The 18,506-nt window shown below is 44.2% G+C and overlaps 1 protein-coding gene across 6 annotated transcripts in view; it reads right to left on the bottom strand.

Moving 5' to 3' along the window:
• Nucleotides 1-721: 721 nt before the first annotated feature.
• Nucleotides 722-18,506, bottom strand: part of LOC111959465 (guanine nucleotide exchange factor DBS) — a 59,719-nt gene continuing 41,934 nt past the window's right edge. For 2 of the 6 annotated variants that reach the window (XM_070437722.1, XM_023981048.2), the window contains exons 7-34: nucleotides 14,156-14,305; nucleotides 13,775-13,899; nucleotides 12,884-12,998; nucleotides 12,416-12,535; nucleotides 11,651-11,842; nucleotides 10,766-10,957; nucleotides 10,390-10,546; nucleotides 10,111-10,175; nucleotides 9,913-9,986; nucleotides 9,664-9,730; nucleotides 9,442-9,557; nucleotides 9,250-9,319; nucleotides 9,041-9,133; nucleotides 8,840-8,932; nucleotides 8,586-8,711; nucleotides 8,185-8,406; nucleotides 7,946-8,038; nucleotides 7,742-7,820; nucleotides 7,519-7,591; nucleotides 5,251-5,342; nucleotides 4,729-4,815; nucleotides 4,548-4,607; nucleotides 3,898-3,972; nucleotides 3,529-3,609; nucleotides 2,932-3,041; nucleotides 2,690-2,802; nucleotides 2,104-2,207; nucleotides 722-1,988 (exon numbers count right to left, since the gene is read on the bottom strand). In XM_070437722.1, the coding sequence (XP_070293823.1) occupies nucleotides 1,909-1,988; nucleotides 2,104-2,207; nucleotides 2,690-2,802; nucleotides 2,932-3,041; nucleotides 3,529-3,609; nucleotides 3,898-3,972; nucleotides 4,548-4,607; nucleotides 4,729-4,815; nucleotides 5,251-5,342; nucleotides 7,519-7,591; nucleotides 7,742-7,820; nucleotides 7,946-8,038; nucleotides 8,185-8,406; nucleotides 8,586-8,711; nucleotides 8,840-8,932; nucleotides 9,041-9,133; nucleotides 9,250-9,319; nucleotides 9,442-9,557; nucleotides 9,664-9,730; nucleotides 9,913-9,986; nucleotides 10,111-10,175; nucleotides 10,390-10,546; nucleotides 10,766-10,957; nucleotides 11,651-11,842; nucleotides 12,416-12,535; nucleotides 12,884-12,998; nucleotides 13,775-13,899; nucleotides 14,156-14,305 (3,024 nt within the window). In that variant the 3' untranslated portion in view covers nucleotides 722-1,908. Of the gene's footprint in view, nucleotides 1,989-2,103; nucleotides 2,208-2,689; nucleotides 2,803-2,925; nucleotides 3,042-3,528; nucleotides 3,610-3,897; nucleotides 3,973-4,547; nucleotides 4,608-4,728; nucleotides 4,816-5,250; nucleotides 5,343-7,518; nucleotides 7,592-7,741; nucleotides 7,821-7,945; nucleotides 8,039-8,184; nucleotides 8,407-8,585; nucleotides 8,712-8,839; nucleotides 8,933-9,040; nucleotides 9,134-9,249; nucleotides 9,320-9,441; nucleotides 9,558-9,663; nucleotides 9,731-9,912; nucleotides 9,987-10,110; nucleotides 10,176-10,389; nucleotides 10,547-10,765; nucleotides 10,958-11,650; nucleotides 11,843-12,415; nucleotides 12,536-12,883; nucleotides 12,999-13,774; nucleotides 13,900-14,155; nucleotides 14,306-18,506 lie in introns of all 6 variants that reach the window. The other 4 variants (XM_023981041.3, XM_023981049.2, XM_023981035.2 and 1 more) reach the window with 3 other exon arrangements.

Raw genomic sequence — 18,506 nt, 5'->3', positions numbered from 1 at the left:
CAGGCATGAGATGCCTCAATAAACTGACTGTTACACAGAGATCTTCTTGGTGTAACAGTTGGGATAATGGGACAATTTAGAGTACAATGCATTTCTTATCCTTTGATTGAGGAATGTTTTCAGAGATGGCTCTGCATGTTTTACAGGAAGCCTGTCTGACCCTAGTGCAATTGTAAGCAAGCAGGRTAGATCTGCTGGCTAGCTGCACTATAGCAAAGAACTGAGAGCTTTTAATTTTTAGTTAAGAACAAATTATTATTATTTACAATGACGGCCTAGGAACACTGGGTTAGCTGCCTTGTTCAGGGGCAGAACGACAGATGTTTACCTTGTCAGCTCGGGGATTTGATCTAGCAACCTTTCGGTTACTGGCCCAACGCTCTAACCACTAGGCTACCTGCCACCCCACTGTAGGCAGGCTTCTCCCATAGGCAGTCTGAAATGACATTTACAAACAATACAAMATATTATTTTATTAGGCTACCTAACCCGATACAGGAAATACACACAGAGAATTACCTGTACCACAAGTCCTTTAATATAAAAAAAGATTCACAACTGCTGACTGATAGAGAATTTCTGATTTCATAAAGAAAAGTGAGTTAATAAACATTATCTACATAAAAAAATATGATTGCTTTACAATAAATAAGTTATGACTATACACTGAGTTATTCACAAAACTAGGAAAGTTCACAGTACACATGGAGAAGACACCTGCAATGACTAAAGTCATGTTTAATAGATGTCTGAACAGAGAGCTGGTGAAATGGATGGAAAGGGGATCTCATAATAAAGTCATTTGATGAGGACAGAGGAAACTGATACTGTGACTGCTCTGTCTGAACCATATACAAAACTAATGTTGCAGGACAGGGTAGGCTATGAGAACAAGAAGGAGGGAGAGAGAAAGACTAGAGAGAGAGATTACATTATAGAGATAGACAGACATAGAATAACATCTTTATCACAGTACATAACAAGAGTCATGCCCTTCCCTCTGTTTTCAAATAAACAGCAACTCCTCACTCTCCAAGAGGCAATAAGATAGTCACAGGCCTACCAAAGGTCATATTGGTTACTTATATGGTCACCAGTTGAGGTGACTGGTAGAACTTACAGAGCAACAATCTGAAAAGCTACACATGGTATACTTTTTAATGATAATCTTTCTTATTTACAATAACTTTATATTTAAAATAAAATACAGTCTTGTCTATTTGTAGACAATCAAGGGGACCATGATGCAGACCAACAGCATTGTAACTTACAGTAACTTACTTATAGACTTACAGTACAACAAAAAGGGCACAACCCGATCCATGTCCACCACTCTATGGCAGATGGGGTCGCTATATCAGTGATACCTGATCAGGTTAATCTTAGAATTAGAATTCATAACAAAATGGTATTATATTTCTATGGGTTATGTCAGGTTCCATCTTGTCCATAGCATTTTGTCTGTTGTAGTGCTACTAATACTGGCCGCCCGAGGCTGCTTGCATAGCTGAGGGTTAGGTCTAGGATCAGCTCACCCAACCCCCAATCCTAACCTTGACAATTTTATGAAGGATAAATGCAAAAGTGCCAAACTGACCTAAGATTAGTGTCTATGGGTAGCTGCTGCCCACCTACACTACACGGTGTCTCTTCAACTACACAAGGGCGCTGGAGCCCATTTTCTAGTCAATGATATTTAATGAAGTCTATTGTTGGCATCTTCTTGAAGTTGCTGACCAGTATCCTAATAGAGGGGCTTGCCTCTGGGTAAGATGGGTGAAGTTGTGTTTAGGGTGGGGGGGAGAAAGTGCTGTCTTGCTGGGGGAGCCACCAGCTGGTGCTGTTGGGTTGGGGTCTGGAGACAAAGGGTCTGGGGTGGCCTGATGGGGCCAGGGAAGGGTGGAGGGTTCAGGGCTTGATGTCAGAGAAGCTGGTGTAAGTCTCACAGCAGCTGGATGAAGTGCTGAGGTTCCCTGAGCCACTGCCCTCTGGAATATACACAGGGAGACCAGAGGTTGGAGGAGATGGTTAAGGAGAGAGACACACACACATACACACATCTCTACATGGAGTGTGTGTCTCTACATGGAGAGGGGGTTTTACCTGAGCTGGTGAGAGACTGGCAGGACTTGGACTCTCCAATCAGGGTGAGAATGTTGGCTGCAGCCACCCAGCCCTCCTGCTTGGTCTTCAAGTTCTTTACAAACCTGCACCAACACAGAAACACACACAACCCCTTGACCACCACCTCGCCAACTCAACACTGCTCAGATTTGAATACTGGGTCATATTCATAAGGCACAGAAAAAAAGGGACTGCAACAGGGACGGGCTACCCAAAATTGTCTGATAAGAATAGCTTATTTTCGTTTCCTGTTTCAAAATGTTGTGTTACGTTTCACTATGGCAGGTCTCGCCAACCTTGTTCCTGGAGAGCTACAGTCCTGTAAGTTTTCACTCCGACTAACCTAGCACACCTGATTCTAATAATTAGCTGGTTGATAACATGAATCATGTTAGTTACAACTGGGGTTGGGAGCAAAAACCTAGGGGATGGTAGCTCTCCAAGAACAGGGTTGGAGAGACCTGCACTATGGTTTTCCCTATAGAATATGACTGTGTTGGAATAGGTTCTGACTGTTAATGTGTGAAACCAATCAAGTGTAAGGGTGTCAAGGTAATATTCTCACCACTGTCCGTCATCTCCCTCCTTGATCAGCTGKACCGTTTCACCACTCTTGACTGACAGGTCCTGGCCTTCTCCCTTCTCATAGTCAGACACCACTGTGTACTTCCCTGCACACTGTGCACAGTCAAGATATGGTGTTAGATTGTATGTATGATTGTAAACAATAATTTTAAAAAAACTGTTTCTACGTGGAGCCACATCCCAGCTTGGAGTGGATGAGTATCCTCACGCACGCACACTCACTAGTTTCTTTCCCTCCTCGTCCTCGGGGTCTGAGTTCAGGGGCTCTTCAGGGCTAGAGTAGCCATCATTCTCCTCATTGGCGTCCAATGAGAGAGAGCCCTTGGTCCATCCTAGAGGAGGGAGAAAGGGCACATGCGAATTTGGTGTCTTGTGTAGCCTGAAACACATACTCGCTCAGTCGTGCACACACACACACACACACACACACACACACACACACACACACACACACACACGGGGGACCGGGAGACATTGAGAGTAGGCATTTCAGCAACCTCTGTTAGACCAGACACGGTCAGTGACAGGGTGGACCGCAATCCGAAGGAACAGGACCAAGTCGAATGGAGTGAAACTACAGTAATCGTGTGGACCATTCAGAACCACAACACTACTCAGCAATAAGGAGCGTGACGTTTTTTTGATAAATATATCAACATAAGCATTTAGGTGGTCATGTGTATCCACACACTCAGGCAAGGGAACACAGTGTGCAGGGAGTGAGAGGGGAAAATCTCTCAGTGAAATTCGGCAGCCATTTTGTGATCACCACACATCTTAATCCAGTCTAAACCAGTCCAGTTGAGTGCTGTACGGTACCTCTCCTCTTGGCCTGTAAGAGACTCGAGGTGCTGAACCACCTGACTCTGCCCAGGTGGAGGTGAGCGTGAGGGCCTGGGTCTGAGAGAAAGATACATTACGACCCTATTGAAACATGGTCAAAGAGATTGACCGCAGGCAAACGTGCTCAATCACAATGAATGACCGACCATGGTAACTGTGACTCCGGTTGCCTGTCAGTCAACACAGCGTATTATACATTCCGTGATGAACCACATTTCTCCCCTCAGATGAGAAACCGCTGTCTGTAAATCAATACACCCTGACCAACCACGGATGAAATGATCGAATGCAGCGACCGTGGTCGACCACAGATACAGTGACTAGGGTCATTATGGGAAGACGTACCTTTAAAGCCGAACGGAGTAGGATCACTCTTTATCTCATGACGTTTGGTTTTATGGTCAGGGCTTGTGGGAGATCCTAGGCATCACAGGAAGACAGGAATAAAAGAGCAAAAGAGAGGAGGAGGAAGAGAGTGAAGAGGAGCAGCAAAACCCTCAAATAAGACAAATATTAGTAGTAACATATCTTGGAAGTGGAAGTTAATGTAAGCACAGACAAAGAATGAAGAGAGTAGAGAACATTGAACGGAGCACCACAAACTGTATGTTCTAACTGTATGTTGTTCTCTGTACGAACATTGTCATCCTACAGCACACACTACTCAGACAGACTACAGGGGTTAAAAACACATACAGGGTCCCTGAAGCGGTCTATTCACTATCAGCTACAGTACAACTCTAATTGGTCGTCACTTTAGCAAGCGTTTCCCAACTCTGGTCCTCAAGTACCCCCAACGGTACACATTTTTGTTGTAGCCCTGGACAAACACACCTCATTCAACTCGTCAGGGGCTTGATGATTAGTTGACCGATAAAAATCTGTACTGTAGGGGTACCCAAGGACTGGAGTTGGGAAACACTGACTTAAGCTATGGGACAAAATTACCTCTCTAGATTCTAAACTATGGTCACTTTAGCTAAATTTTCAGGTACCTGATGGAGAGAAGGGAATCCTGGGTAAAGTTAAGCTTTTATTGTCAGGAGGCGAGAGGTCTGTGGAAGGAAGCATGCCATGTTTTATCCTGTCGTAGTAGTAGAAGGCTACAGTACTGACATATAGTAACAATGTATATGATTACTATGGCAACCCCTGGTGACCAGCTAGGGCTGTTACCTTTGTTGAAGTTGCTGAAGCCCTGCAAGGTAAAACGCTTTTTAGCCACAGCTGCTCTTTCTGAGGTAGGACTGGTCGCTGCTTCTACTGGGCCAGGAGAAGGAGAGGAGAAGGAAGGAGGGAGAGGCGAGTGGGATGAGAAAAAGGAGAGCGACAGGGAGAGGTGTGTGAGGCATAAAAGAAGGAAGGGATGGAGAGAAGGAAAGTGCAGTGATGAGAGAAAGACATGAGAAATAGAGAGACAGAAAGAGAAGTGACGACATAGGCAAATGGAGGGAAGAGAGGAGAAAGATTAGTCATCTCATCACAGAGAGAAAAGCAACAGTTAAGAGTAAAAAAGTCAGAACATAGTATAGTTCAGTGTTGTTTAGAAAAGCTTTAGGAAAGTGATAACTATTAAATACAGTTGAGAGTAAAGAATAGCTTTGAATTTAGCATTGGACCCAGTTGAAAGGTGGTGGTGTCTGAGCGGTCTTTATGTTATAAGGCAGTATCCTCCTCCCTCTCTCACTCTCTGCTCACCTTTGGTCTTTGGGAAGGAGCAGGAGTTAGCGTCAGGGCTGCTGGGTTCTCCCTTCTTCTCCTTCATGCTCCTCTCCCCTCTTCTAAATGGACTGAGGAGACAGGAGGATGAAACAGGTCTGTCAGAAACTCACACTGCAACACATTTTTACACTGCTGCTACTTTCTGTTTATTATCTATGCATAATCACTTTACAAATTACCTCGACTAACGTGTACCCCCGCACATTGACTCGGTACCGGTACCCCCTGTATACAGCCTTGTTTTTCATTATATACATACATACATACATACATACATACATCATACATACATACATACATAATACATACATACATACATACATACATACATACATACATACATACATACATACATACATACATCACACACACACACACACAAAAATAAATATATATACACATACACACACACAAACACACACATACAGTTGAAGTTGGAAGTTTACATACACCTTAGCCAAATACATTTAAACTCAGTTTTTCACAATTCCTGACATTTAATCCTAGTAAAAATTCCCTGTCTTAGGTCAGTTAGGATCACCACTTTATTTTAAGAATGTGAAATGTCAGAATAATAGTAGAGAGAATATTTTATTTCATCTCTTATTTCTTTCATCACATTCCCAGTGGGTCAGAAGTTTACAAACACTCACTTAGTATTTGGTAGCATTGCCTTTAAATTGTTTAACTTGGGTCAAACGTTTTGGGTAGCCTTCCACAAGCTTCTCACAATAAGTTGGGTGAATTTTGGCCCATTCCTCCTGCGAGCAAGGAGGCCTACAAACCTGACTCAGTTACACCAGCTCTGTCAGTGTCACGACTTCCACCGAAGGTGGTTCCTCTCCTTGTTCGGGCGGTGCTCGGTGGTRGGCGTTGCCGGCCTACTAGCCATCACCGATCCATTTTTCCTTTTCCGTTTGGTTCATTCACACCTGGTTTTTATTTGCTTTAATTTCTGTGTGTATATTTACRCGTTTCGCCCGCTTAGGTTTGTGCGGGATTATTTTCATGTTGCTCGTTGAGGTTTTTTTCCTCAGTTATTTCACGTGTACCGTGTGTTAGGTATAGTAAGGAGCATTGTTTTTCTCCTTCCGTGAGTAACTGTGTGTTCCCATGTCTTGGGCGTTTATGGACATTGTACATGTACCGTTTTGGGACTTGCCTATTAAAGACGCTACATTGACATCTCTACTCTCCTGCGCTTAACTCCTTAATAACTACCTTCAGTACGATTACGCAACAGTCAGGATGAATGAGCCAAAATTCACCCAACTTATTGTGGGAAGCTTGTGGAAGGCTACCCGAAAAGTTTGACTCAAGTTAAACAATTTAAAGGCAATGCTACCAAATACTAATTGAGTGTATGTAAACTTCTGACCCACTGGGAATGTGATGAAAGAAATAAAAGCTGAAATAAATCACTGTCTCTATTATTCTGACATTTCACATTCTTCAAATAAAGTGGTGATCCTAACTGACCTAAGACAGGGAATTTTTACAAGGATTAAATGTCAGGAATTGTGAAAAACTGTATGTAAACTTCCAACTTCAACTATATATATATATATATATATATATATATATATATATATATATATATATATATATATATATATATATATATATTTTCCACAAGCTTCCCGTGTCCGCTCAATTCATTCTGTTTCTATCGGCAATGTTCAGAAACCTGAATACAACATGTTGTCTTACCGAAGTCAAATCAAATTTTGATTTGTCACATGCACCAAATAAAACAGGTGTAGACCTTACCGTGAAATGCTTACTAACAATCACATAACCAACAATGCAGTTCAAGAAATAGACTTAAGAAAATATTTACTAAATAACTAAAGTGAAATAAAATAATAAAAAAAAGTATATTTGTGTGTGTATGTATATATATATATATATACACACACACACAAATATACTTTTAAATTTTTATTTATTTCACTTTAGTTATTTAGTAAATATTTTCTTAAGTCTATTTCTTGAACTGCATGTGATATTTCTTGTTGGTTATGTGATTGAGCGGACACGATTCCATATTCTATCAGACAGACAATCATATCTGTTCTACATGATACATTTCTGTCGGAACCTTCTCTTACATCCCCCTAAACAGACCCCATTATTCCATGTAATATACAGTGCATAACATTCGAGGGGGGTCTTTGATTACTTCTCATTTGTGAATGAGAGGCTCTGACTCTCTAATAGGTCAGTATGGGTCAGATGACTGACCTGAGGCTAACAGGTGCTCCAGCACCAGGGGGGAACTGGAACAGTCCGTCTGACGGCCTCTGTTGACTGGCTTCTGGAAGACACGCAGGGAGATCAACTACAGTCCCACTACATCATGACCAGTGAATGTAATAATCAATGTAATTACAATACACTCAAAGTATTAGAAATAAAACTAATACTATTTGACACCAGGTCTGCCACAGACAGACACCCTGCCTACCTCTGTAGGCCTCCAGCTGCGTTGTCAGAACCTTCCGGATCTCCTTCACCCACGTTGTTTTTACCTCAGACGTTGGGGCCTGAAATACAATGATGAAACCCCTCAGTTTTGTTTTATCTAAACAGAGTCTGATATGATTTCTGTATCATTGTAAAATAAACTTGGAGACATGTCTGTAACTGTTGTTTGGGCAAAACCACTCACCTGAACGATGTACACCTCCTCCCGTGAGTTGCACCAGACCTCAAACTTCTTGTTGTCACCTTTGGCGTTCTCAGTGATGCCCACAGCACTCATCTGATAGAGGGCATACATTTTGGAAAATGTTACCTTCTAAAAGCTCAATTTTAACTCACTTGTAATATCAAACACTGTTAGACCTACTACCGACAAACAGACACACGGGCGGGCAGGTAGGCAGACTTATGGACAGACAGACTCACGTTGAGGGACTGTTTGAAGCTGTAGGAGGGGGCTTTCTCGTAGCCCTCCCCGTTCTCCTCCCGTCTCTTACAGAAGAGCAGGGCCTTCTCATGCAGGAACAGGTGTCTCTGCATGGGCTTGAAGCGGGCCAGGTCCTTGACCTTGGCGTGACCTTTCTTGTGTTCTGTCCACACACTGAATGACCCCTGCATCAGCAGCCGTCCCAGGTCGCCCATGTTACCCTATCAGAAGAAGGGTCACAGGTCAGGAGAAAGTTCATGTCTCATCAGAAGCTATGGTGCTGCAGTCTTATGTAATTTTGACATGTTGACACAATCGCTAAAATAATGTGATGTTGACGCCATGAAAGGAATATGCTGTATATTTCAGAGAATGTAAAGTTGATCGATGATGAACTCACATCGTATCCAGTGATAGCGATGAGGTGCATGGAGTCGTTGACAGCCTTCAGGATGCCCAGGATGGAGGTGAGCGCCTCCTGCAGGTCTTCTGACCCCTCACAGCCCTTACTGTACTTCAGCAGCTCCTACAACACACACATGCACATATTGAGTTATGTTGATCAGCAATGAGACATTATGAATATAAAGGAGTGGACCAGAATGCTCTTGTGAATCATGAAACAACGTATAGAAGGACAAGTACTGGTCCTACCTTCAACAGGAGCTGGTATTTGGTGATCCTCTGGACAGGTTTCAGGAGATAGGAGTCCAAGCCCAGTTTATGTTCCAGCTTCTTCTGACACTCCTGTTACAGACCAGAACAGGGAGAATACATTAGTAGGGGATAACAACCACTTAAGCCTGAAGCTGTTGGGTGTGTTTACCTTAGAGGAGGTGTGTATATGGTGTGTACCTGGAAGAAGGAGCAGTCGGAGCACTGTCTCCACAAGCTCTCAGAGCGAGGTTTATTCTGACAATACTTCTCATAGATCTGCAGGTCTGTCATCTATGAGAGGGAGAGAATAAAGAAAAGAGAGAAATACCCTGCATCACAAACACTTCACTACAATCATAGTAGTGATTTAAACACAACATATTCCAGTTCAATCTCCAAACACTCACCCTCTCCAGAAAACACCGACCCACAAGTTCCGGGCAGTCTTCGTACTCTTCCAACTCCCTCAGAAAGGTCCTGGAAGATCACAAGGAAGAGTGATGCAGAGATAAAGATATGATCAATTATTCAGTACAATGCCTGGGTAGTCCTATCACTGTGTAAGCACCATTAATAACCGCTAGGGGGTGCTACTTTACCTCTTGTGGAAGTGGTAGATCTCTGGCATGTTGCCAAACAGCACATCTTTCTTGTTTTGCAGAGGAATGGGCATGAGACTGGCCATGGCTGGGTTGTCCATCTCTGAGGCATAGCCCTGAAACACCCAATAGGACGAACACAGTTAAGACCGATACGCACGTGTGAGAGGAGGACGAAGAGGTTTCAGATGGTCCAGGGGAGAGGGATAGAGAGATACACACCTGTAGAACACAGAGCAGTTCCTCCACGTATGCCCTCTCTGTCTCCAGCAGCTCATTCATTACATGTCTCCATAGAGAGAGCACAGTCAGACATAATGTAGACAGTTCAGGCTTACATGATACAGACACCAGATGATAATCGTTATTATTTCTATGGGTGAAACACTACACACAAAAGTCAGAGAAACACCACAGACTCACAGATATGTAGTCAGACATAACATCGGACAAAACACTGACCAAACTTACTTTCTGAGGATGGCCAGGTTCTCGTCCTCCTCTGACATAGAGGCACTTCTGTTGCTCTGTAGCTGGCCCTCCACCTGAGAACACACCACAGGATGAGTGTCTGCTGAAACTACTGGAGCTAGTGTCTCATTTGACATGCATACTGCAGGTGTGATCATTTCTACCCCACAGTAAAACACAAGAGGGACCTCCACTTACTTTTCTACAGCTGACCCTGTTCACAGAGTCTCCCTCTGAGCAGCTCTTCTCCAGCACTCTCTTTGCTATGGGGGAGAGAATGAGAGAGTGGAGGAGGTGAGGTGGGATATTAACACTATACACATATTTAAATATACATTGGCCGATCTAGTTAAAAGAACATTAACCCTATGTCAGGACTGTATGTGTGATGACAGGGTGCTGATGATGTGTATACAAGGACATAATGGTACATAAGGACTGGTAGTACTTCAGGACAGGTGGTATATAAGGACTCACCTGGCGAGGACAGTGGGGACTTGATGGCTTCAGGCCTTGGGGCCACAGGCTGGACTGGCCTGGTGTGTTTGGCTGCCAGCTTCTTCAGACTGACCCTCCTCTTGTCAAACATCTCCTGCATGGAAACCTGCTTCTGGAACACCTTCTCCACTTGGTCCTGAGGGAGAAGAGGCAAAAGGATGAGAGAGGAGGAGAGAAGGAGAAGAGGAAGAGGAGCAGGGAGCAGAATTACACCCTGGGACACTCAGTTTTTGATAGCTGTTTGTTTGCTGTGTCATCTTTTCTTTACATTTAATTGATCACATTATGATGACATTTTAATGACATCAATCCAGGTCTGAGTGCATGTCCGAGTCATAGAATTGGATTCTCTTACCCTGAACTCCTGGTTGAGCACTGTCTCGTAGTCCCTGCAGATGGCACTAGGATCAGTCAGTTTGTTCTGTCCCGCCGTATCCAGGTAACGCTCAATCTCCTGCAGCGCTGACTCCGCCCCGTCATGTGACTGACACCTGTCCACGGGCTGAGAGGCCAGCAGGTAGATGCCATCATCACACCACTTAGAAGCCTGGTAGAGAGGGGGGTTGAGTGTGTGTTTTTAGGGGTATATGGGGTGGTGTGTGTGTGTTTCTACATGCATTTGATTGGCTTTTTTTGACTTTGTGTGTATATATATACACACTACTGTTCAAAAGTTTGGGGTCACTTAGAAATTTCCTTGTTTTTGAAAGAATAACACATTTTCTGTCCATTAAAATAACATAAAATTGATCAGAAACACAGTGTAGACATTGTTAATGTGAGTAGCAGCTGGAAACGGCTGATTTTTAATGGAATATCTATATAGGCGTAGAAGCCCGTTATCAGAAACCATCACTCCTGTGTTCCAATGGCACGTTGTTTTAGCTAATCGAAGTTCATCATTTTAAAAGGCTAATTGATCATTAGAAAACCCTTTTGCAATCATGTTAACACAGATGAAAACTGTTGTTCTGATTAAAGATCAGAACAACTTTAACACAACGTGCCATTGGAACACAGGAGGGATGGTTGCTGATAATGGGCCTCTGTACGCCTATGTAGATATTCCATTAAAAATCAGCCGTTTCCAGCTACAATAGTCATTTACAACATTAACAATGTCTACACTGTATTTCTGATCAATTTGATGTTATTTTAATGGACCAAAAAAATTGATTTTCTTTCAAAAACAAAGACATTTGAACGGTAGTGTATGTGTGTGTGTTTATGTCCCTCTCACCCTCTCCAGGCTGTGGTGCAGCTCTATAGCTCTGAGTAAGTGGTCTTTCTTTGCTCTCAGGTAAGTGCTCATTTCCTCGTTCACGGCTCGGAGCTCGATGCATTTGGGCTGGATGGAGTCCTCAGCATAGTGGGAGTTCTGGATCAACTCGTCACCCTCATGGGCCAGAGCCTGGGCTCGGTCCAGTACCTCCTACAGAGGGAAAGGGGGAGAGAGAGAAAATTAGAGAGAGAAAGAGAAAATTAGAGAGAGAGAGAAAATGAGAGACGAGAAATGAGAGAGGAGAGAGAGAGAGGAGAGGAGAGAGAGAGAGAGAGAGAGAGAGAGAGAGAGAGAGGAGAGAGAGAGAGAGAGAGGAGAGAGAGGAGAGAGAGAGAGGAGAGAAGAGAGAGAGAGAGAGAGAGAGAGAGAGAGAGAGAGAGAGAGAGAGAGAGAGAGAGAGAGAGAGAGAGAGAGAGAGAGAGAGAGAGAGAGAGAGAGAGAGAGAGAGAGAGAGAGAGAGAGGAGAGAGAGAGAGAGAGAGAGAGGAGGAAGGAAGGAAGGAAGAAGGAAGGAAGGAAGGAAGGAAGGAAGGAAGGAAGAAGGAAAGGACAGCGAAGGAAGGAAGGAAGGAAGGAAGGAGAAGGAAGGAAGGAAGGAAGGAAGGAAGGAAGGAAGGGGGGTAGGAGGGAGAGAGAGAGATGGAAAGATAAGAGAGATGCGACATTATTGATTTCTATATGTACTCTGGATAATACATGTCTATCAGTATGTTTGTTTACTTACACAGACTCTCTCCTCGTGGCTGCTCAGCTCGCGGAAGATGTGATCAGCGTGGGCGGGGCTTATTCCCACCTCCGAGAAAGCTGTCAATCTCTCTGCCACCTGGTCCAGCAGACACCTCACCTGGAACAGTATTACAGCAGTTAGAACAGACACAGGTTGGACACATACAGACAAATGTAATGACATTTGATATGACATACACACAACGTATACTCAGATCTGGTTGTACATGCACACACAGACATGGTATACAAAGATCAGGTGTGACATGCACACACACACACACAGGTGGCCGTGTCAATGTCCCATAGGTGTACCAGGATCAGGGGTGTAATTGCTTCAGAGATCTACTTAGTTTGTAAGGTGTATGTTGCTCTCTGGTGTATTGCTCTCAGGTACTGTAACTAGTGTATGTTACCCAAGGTGTACAGAAGTCAGGTGTGTGTAGTCATGTGTTGTCCCACTCACCTCTCTGTAGTTGTGTTCAAAGTGGCGGAGTAGCAGACATTGCTCCAGCTTGGTCTTATGTCTCTCCCAGAACTCATCAAATGCCCGTTCTGTCTCATTCAACTGGGAAAGCAGTCTGATTGAGGAGAGGGAGAGAGGGATAGAGGGAGAGGAGAGGGGGTGGAGGGAGAGGAGAGAAGATGGATAGAGGAGAGGGGAGGAGAGAGATGGGGAGGGAAAGATGGTCAAAGGGTAAGAGAGAGAGAGAGGGAGAGATGAGGCAGAGGGGGTGAAAGAGAGAGATGGGAAAGGGAAAGATTGAGATAAAGAGAAGATTAGAAAAGAGGAGTCATGAGACATTTTCTGCTATTCCTCTGTGTGTTTTGCTCACTCTACTGAGTTGAATGTGAAAAATGCCAGCCTGTTTTGTCTTCTCTGTCACCAGTGTTCTCCAAAATACTCCTTCTGACCTCAGAGGACCCAGCACTGCCAGTCCTTATCATGGTGAGGAGCAAAAGCTGTTATGTGTTCTCACCTCTTGCATTCATCAAGTCCTCCAGGGTTCTATATTTCCTGTGCATCTATGAACCAAGTGTTCTAGGTGCCCTGAGTGTGTTCTAACCCCAATGTTCTCGGTTCCTAGTGGGTGTTCTACCTCAGTGTTCTAGGTTCTCAGTGTGTGTTCTAACCCCAATGTTCTAGGTTCCTAGTGGTTGTTCTACCTCAGTGTTCTAGGTTCTCAGTGTGTGTTCTAACCCCAGTGTTCTAGGTTCCCAGTGTGTATTCTAACCTCAGTGTTCTAGGTTCCCAGTGTGTATTCTAACCCCAGTGTTCTAGGTTCCCAGTGTGTATTCTAAGCCCAGTGTTCTAGGTTCCCAGTGTGTGTTCTAGGTTCCCAGTGTGTGTTCTAACCTCTGTACAGTGGCCAGGTTCTCCAGTTCGTCCTGGTTCATGTTGTGGTCTGGGTCTCTGACCACTGGCTCATTAATACTCTCCAACAGTCTGCTGCCCTGTCCTAAAGCCACCAGCAGATCCTCCTGGAGACAGAAACACATCAGGGGAATCAGATACACACGCCAACACCATCACTCTGATTTCAGTGGTGTGGGACAAGACAATGATTTACTTAAATTTAACCCATCATGTTATTTTGTGTATTCATCTTTCTGGAGGGAGGGAGGGAGGGAGGGAGGGAGGGAGGTCTGTCTGTCTGTCTGTCTGTCTGTCTGTCTGTCTGTCTGTCTGTGTGTCTGTGTGTCTGTCTGTGTGTCTGTGTGTGCGCCTGCTCTGTACCTTCATCTTGCTCTTCTTGTTGATGTGTGTCCCCAGTAGGTTGCTGGTAGCCTGGATGTCATTGGGTAGTTCGGTCTCTGCTAGCTCTGTCCCAAACGACTGCAGGATCTGAGCTGTTCTCTTTACCATCAGAGCAAAGCCCTCAATGGCCTTCACACAGATGGATATAATACATTGTTAGAAAATAACATGCATAGCTTGACTGGGGAAAAGGTTATTAGTCCAACACTAGGGAACTGGGCCATGGTTCTGGTGTTTATGCTGTGTATTCACTGTGTGTTTGCTGGATGTGTATCTCTGTGTGTGTTTAATTTATTAGGATCCCCATTAGTCGACGCCAGAGTATGTGAGCGGAGCTGGAACAGAGCGAGGAGCTTCGGCCTTCTCGTCGAGCTCCAATTTCCCTCCAGTAGCGCTCACACTTCATGAGCTCAGGGCGTGTCCGCCCCAGCATGCATTCATAGTCTATTTGTGTGCTGCTACAGCCCCTTGCTTTAGCTACTGTCATGGAGTTCACTAAATATTTTCATAAAGAAACTGATAAAACACCCAGTTGCTAAATCAAGGTGACTTACAAAGATGAGGACCAAGAGCAAGAGAGGGAGTGTGGTGATGTAGTGTCCACAACTAAAGAATCATTGTGGAATCTGAAAAGACACTTATCCCAAAACCATGATGGTCTACATACTATGTGCACATCCTAAAAGAAAGGAACGAGGTGGGTAGATAACTAATTGTGTCATAGTAGCAAAGTATTTATAAACCAAAAATCTGTCCTCTTAAACGTCTTGCTCATTTTTGTTCTATTATCTATACAATAAGCCATAATTGATTTTGTCCCAATAGGCCTGGCATTTTCCCACGTTCAAGGAGCTTTCCGTTTTGATTAGGTTATATAAGAATACCTAAAGAAATATAAAACAACTCAGCATCTCTGCCCAGCCTGGCAAGAGTGGCCAAAAGGGTGTTTAGCATCCCCAGTGGCTCTACAAGTGTGGAGAGGATATTCTCCGCTGCTGGCCTGCTCTCCAGGCACCATCACATGAGCCTGACACCACAGACTGGCCAAACTTGTTTCTAAAAAAGAATTCAAAGTCACCAATAAGTCATTTTTTGTTTTAATTTGTATTTAATTCTAAGTAAGTCACAGCATATATGCACATTTAGAGAAGGATTTAATACAACTAAATGTTTAAATGCTGAGCGCATTATGTCCCTACCAGCCTATTGTGTCGCACTTGCAAATGCTTCAAAATCTATTCCTTTGTAAGCTATAGCCCTAAAATAATTGAATTATTTTAGGCTCCCTGTCTGGCTCCTGACCTATTTAGAGTGTTTATATGTGGTTTAATATGACATGTAGCCTATTTGAAATGATGCTCACTTCTTACATTCACCTTGTCATGTTAATTCAAATAAAAATGCGAATCCATATGATTTGGTTTCAATACTTAAACACCAATTGGTACGTCCAGGTAGTCACAAAAATAGATGGGTGTTGGTTCAATTGTGATTTTAATGAATGGAGCGAATTTGGAGAGGGAATTTTTTTCTTCATGTGAGCACGGAGRGGTTTTTAGCGGAGTGGTAGGAAAGGACATGGAGGGGCAGAGCGGTGTGCTGCACCTCTCCATTAACGATGAGCGGGATTTCCAACCACTCAACTCCGCTCACATGCGCTGGCCGACGCCAATGGCAACATCTAGTCTTACTGGGGTCCGACACATAACGAAAAATACATTACAGACAAGATACTTTACAATTTACATTTAAAAACATGTAGTGTGTGTGTGTGTGTGTGTGTGTGTGTGTGTGTGTGTGTGTGTGTGTGTGGTGTGTGTGTGTGTGTGTGTGTGTGTGTGTGTGTGTGTGTTGTGTGTGTGTGTGTGTGTGTGTTGTGTGTGTGTGTGTTGTGTGTGTGTGTTGTGTGTGTGGTGCAGTCAGTCTTCCTACTCTTAGCCAAGAGAGACTTGGCATATAAGAACTATAGATACTTTAGCCCTCTGATTCAATGAAAAGCAAGGACGTGCAGCTCTGTTCTAGGGCCAGCTGCAGCTTAAAACTATGTCTCTTGCCAAATCAAATCACATTTTATTGGTCACATACAATGTTGCAGATGTTAATGTGAGTGTAGCAACATGCTTGTGTTCTTAGTTCGACAGTGCTGTAATTCATAACAAGTTCGACAAGACTCCTTAAAAACACACAAAATGTAAGGGCTGAAAAGTAATATGTGACATATAAATATATAGATGAGTGTGCAGTGATGTATAGATTAAGTATATACATATGAGATAGTAATGTTGTTGCTATGTGTCGAACTGCTGTGCTTTCATCGTGCCAGGTCGCAGTTGTTAAATGAGAGCTTGTTCTCAACTGCCATATGGTTAAAATTAAAGGTTAATATAATGTTCTTAATTTTTTTTTTTTGATATGTTAGACATTATTAAGTGCCGTTATTTAAAGTGACTAGTTATACATTTATTAAAGTGGCCAGAATTTGAGTCTGTATGTTGGCGAGCAGCCGCTATTCTTAGTGATGTGCTGTGTTAACAGTCTTGATGGCATTGAGATAGTCTGTTTTCAGTCCTCAGTCCCAGGCTTTGATGCTACCTGTCACTGAGGACCTCGCCTTCTGGATGGTAGCGGGGTAGAACAGCGCAGTGCTCGGGTGGTGTTGTCCTTGATGATTTTTTGGCCTTCCTGTGACATCGGGTGGTGTAGGTCCTGGGGAGGGCAGGTAGTTTGCCTCTGTATCGTTGTGCGACCGCACCACCCTCTGTTAGAAGGCCTTGCGGGTTGTGGTGTCCAGTTGCCGTACCAGGTGTGATGACAGCCCGGACAGGTGCTTCGATTGTGATCTGTAAAAGTTTGGGATGTTTTAGGTGCAAGCCAAATTTCTTCAGCCTCCTGGAGGTTGAAGAGGCGCTGTTGCGCCTCGTCACCAACACTGGTCTGTGTGGGTGGACCATTTTCAGCTTGTCCGTGAGGTGTATCCCGTGAAACTTACAGGACTTTCAACTACGGTTCCGTCAGTGTGGATGGGGGATGCTCCCTCTGTTTGTTTCCTGAAGTCCACGATCATCTCTTTTGTTTTGTTGATGTTAGTGAGAGGTTATTTTCCTGACTCCACACTCAGAGGGCCCTCACCTCCTCCCTGTAGGCTGTCTCATCGTTGTTGGTAATCAAGCCTACCACTGTAGTGTCGTCTGCAAACTTGATGATTGAGTTGGAAGCGTGCATGGCCATGCAGTCAGTCATGGTGAACAGGGACTACAGGAGAGGGCTGAGAAGCACCTTTGTGGGGCCACATGTGTTGAGGATCAGCGGGGTGGAGATGTTGTTTCCTACCCTCACCACCAGGGGCGGCCTGTCAGAAAGTCCAGGACCCAGTTGCACATCTCAGCTGTAGTCAATGAAACAGCATTCTTAATAGGTATTCCTCTTGTCCAGATGAGAAAGGGCCGTGTGCACTGCGATGGCGATTGCGTCGTCTGTGGCCCTAATTGGGGCGGTAAGAAAATTGGAGTGGGTCTAGGGTATCAGGTAGGTGGGAGGTGATATGATCCTTGATTAGTCTCTCAAAGCACTTCATGATGACAGAAGTGGTGCTATCGGGCGATGCATTTAGCTCAGTTACGTTAGCTTTCTTGGAACAGGACAATGGTGCCATCGTCAAGCATTTGGGCAGCAGCAGACTGGGATAGGGATTGATTGAATATGTCCGTAAACACACCAGCCAGCTGGTCTGCGCATGCTCTGAGGACGCGGCTAGGGATGCTGTCTGGGCCGGCAGTTTTGTGAGGGTTAACACGTTTAAATGTTTTACCCATGTTAGCCACGTTCATGGAGAGCCCACAGGCTTTGGTAGTGGGCCGTGTCAGTGGCACTGTATTGTCCTCAAAGCGAGCAAAGAAGTTGTTTAATTTGTTTGGGAGCAAGACGTTGATGTCCGTGACGGGGCTGGTTTTCTTTTTGTAGTCCGTGATTGACTGTAGACCCTGCCACATACGTCTTGTGTTTGAGCTGTTGAATTGCGTCTCTACTTTGTCTCTATACTGACGCTTTGCTTGCTTGATTGCCTTGCGGAGGGAATAGCTACACTGTTTGTATTCAGTCATGTTTCCAGTCACCTCGCCATGATTAAAAGCGGTGGTTCGCACTTTCAGTTTTGCGCGAATGCTGCCATCAATCCATGGTTTGTGGTTAGGGAAGGTTTTAATTGTCACAGTGGGTACAACATCACTGATGCACTTGCTAATAAACTCACTCACTGAGTCAGCGTATACGTCAATGTTGTTGTCTGAGGCTACCTGGAACATATCCCAGTCCACGTGATCGAAGCAATCTT

The sequence above is a fragment of the Salvelinus sp. IW2-2015 genome, linkage group LG36 (assembly GCF_002910315.2).
Source record: "Salvelinus sp. IW2-2015 linkage group LG36, ASM291031v2, whole genome shotgun sequence".
NCBI classification, from domain to species: Eukaryota; Metazoa; Chordata; class Actinopteri; order Salmoniformes; family Salmonidae; genus Salvelinus; species Salvelinus sp. IW2-2015.
Note: the sequence above shows the minus strand (reverse complement) of the source record. Positions and strands in the feature narration are given on the sequence as shown.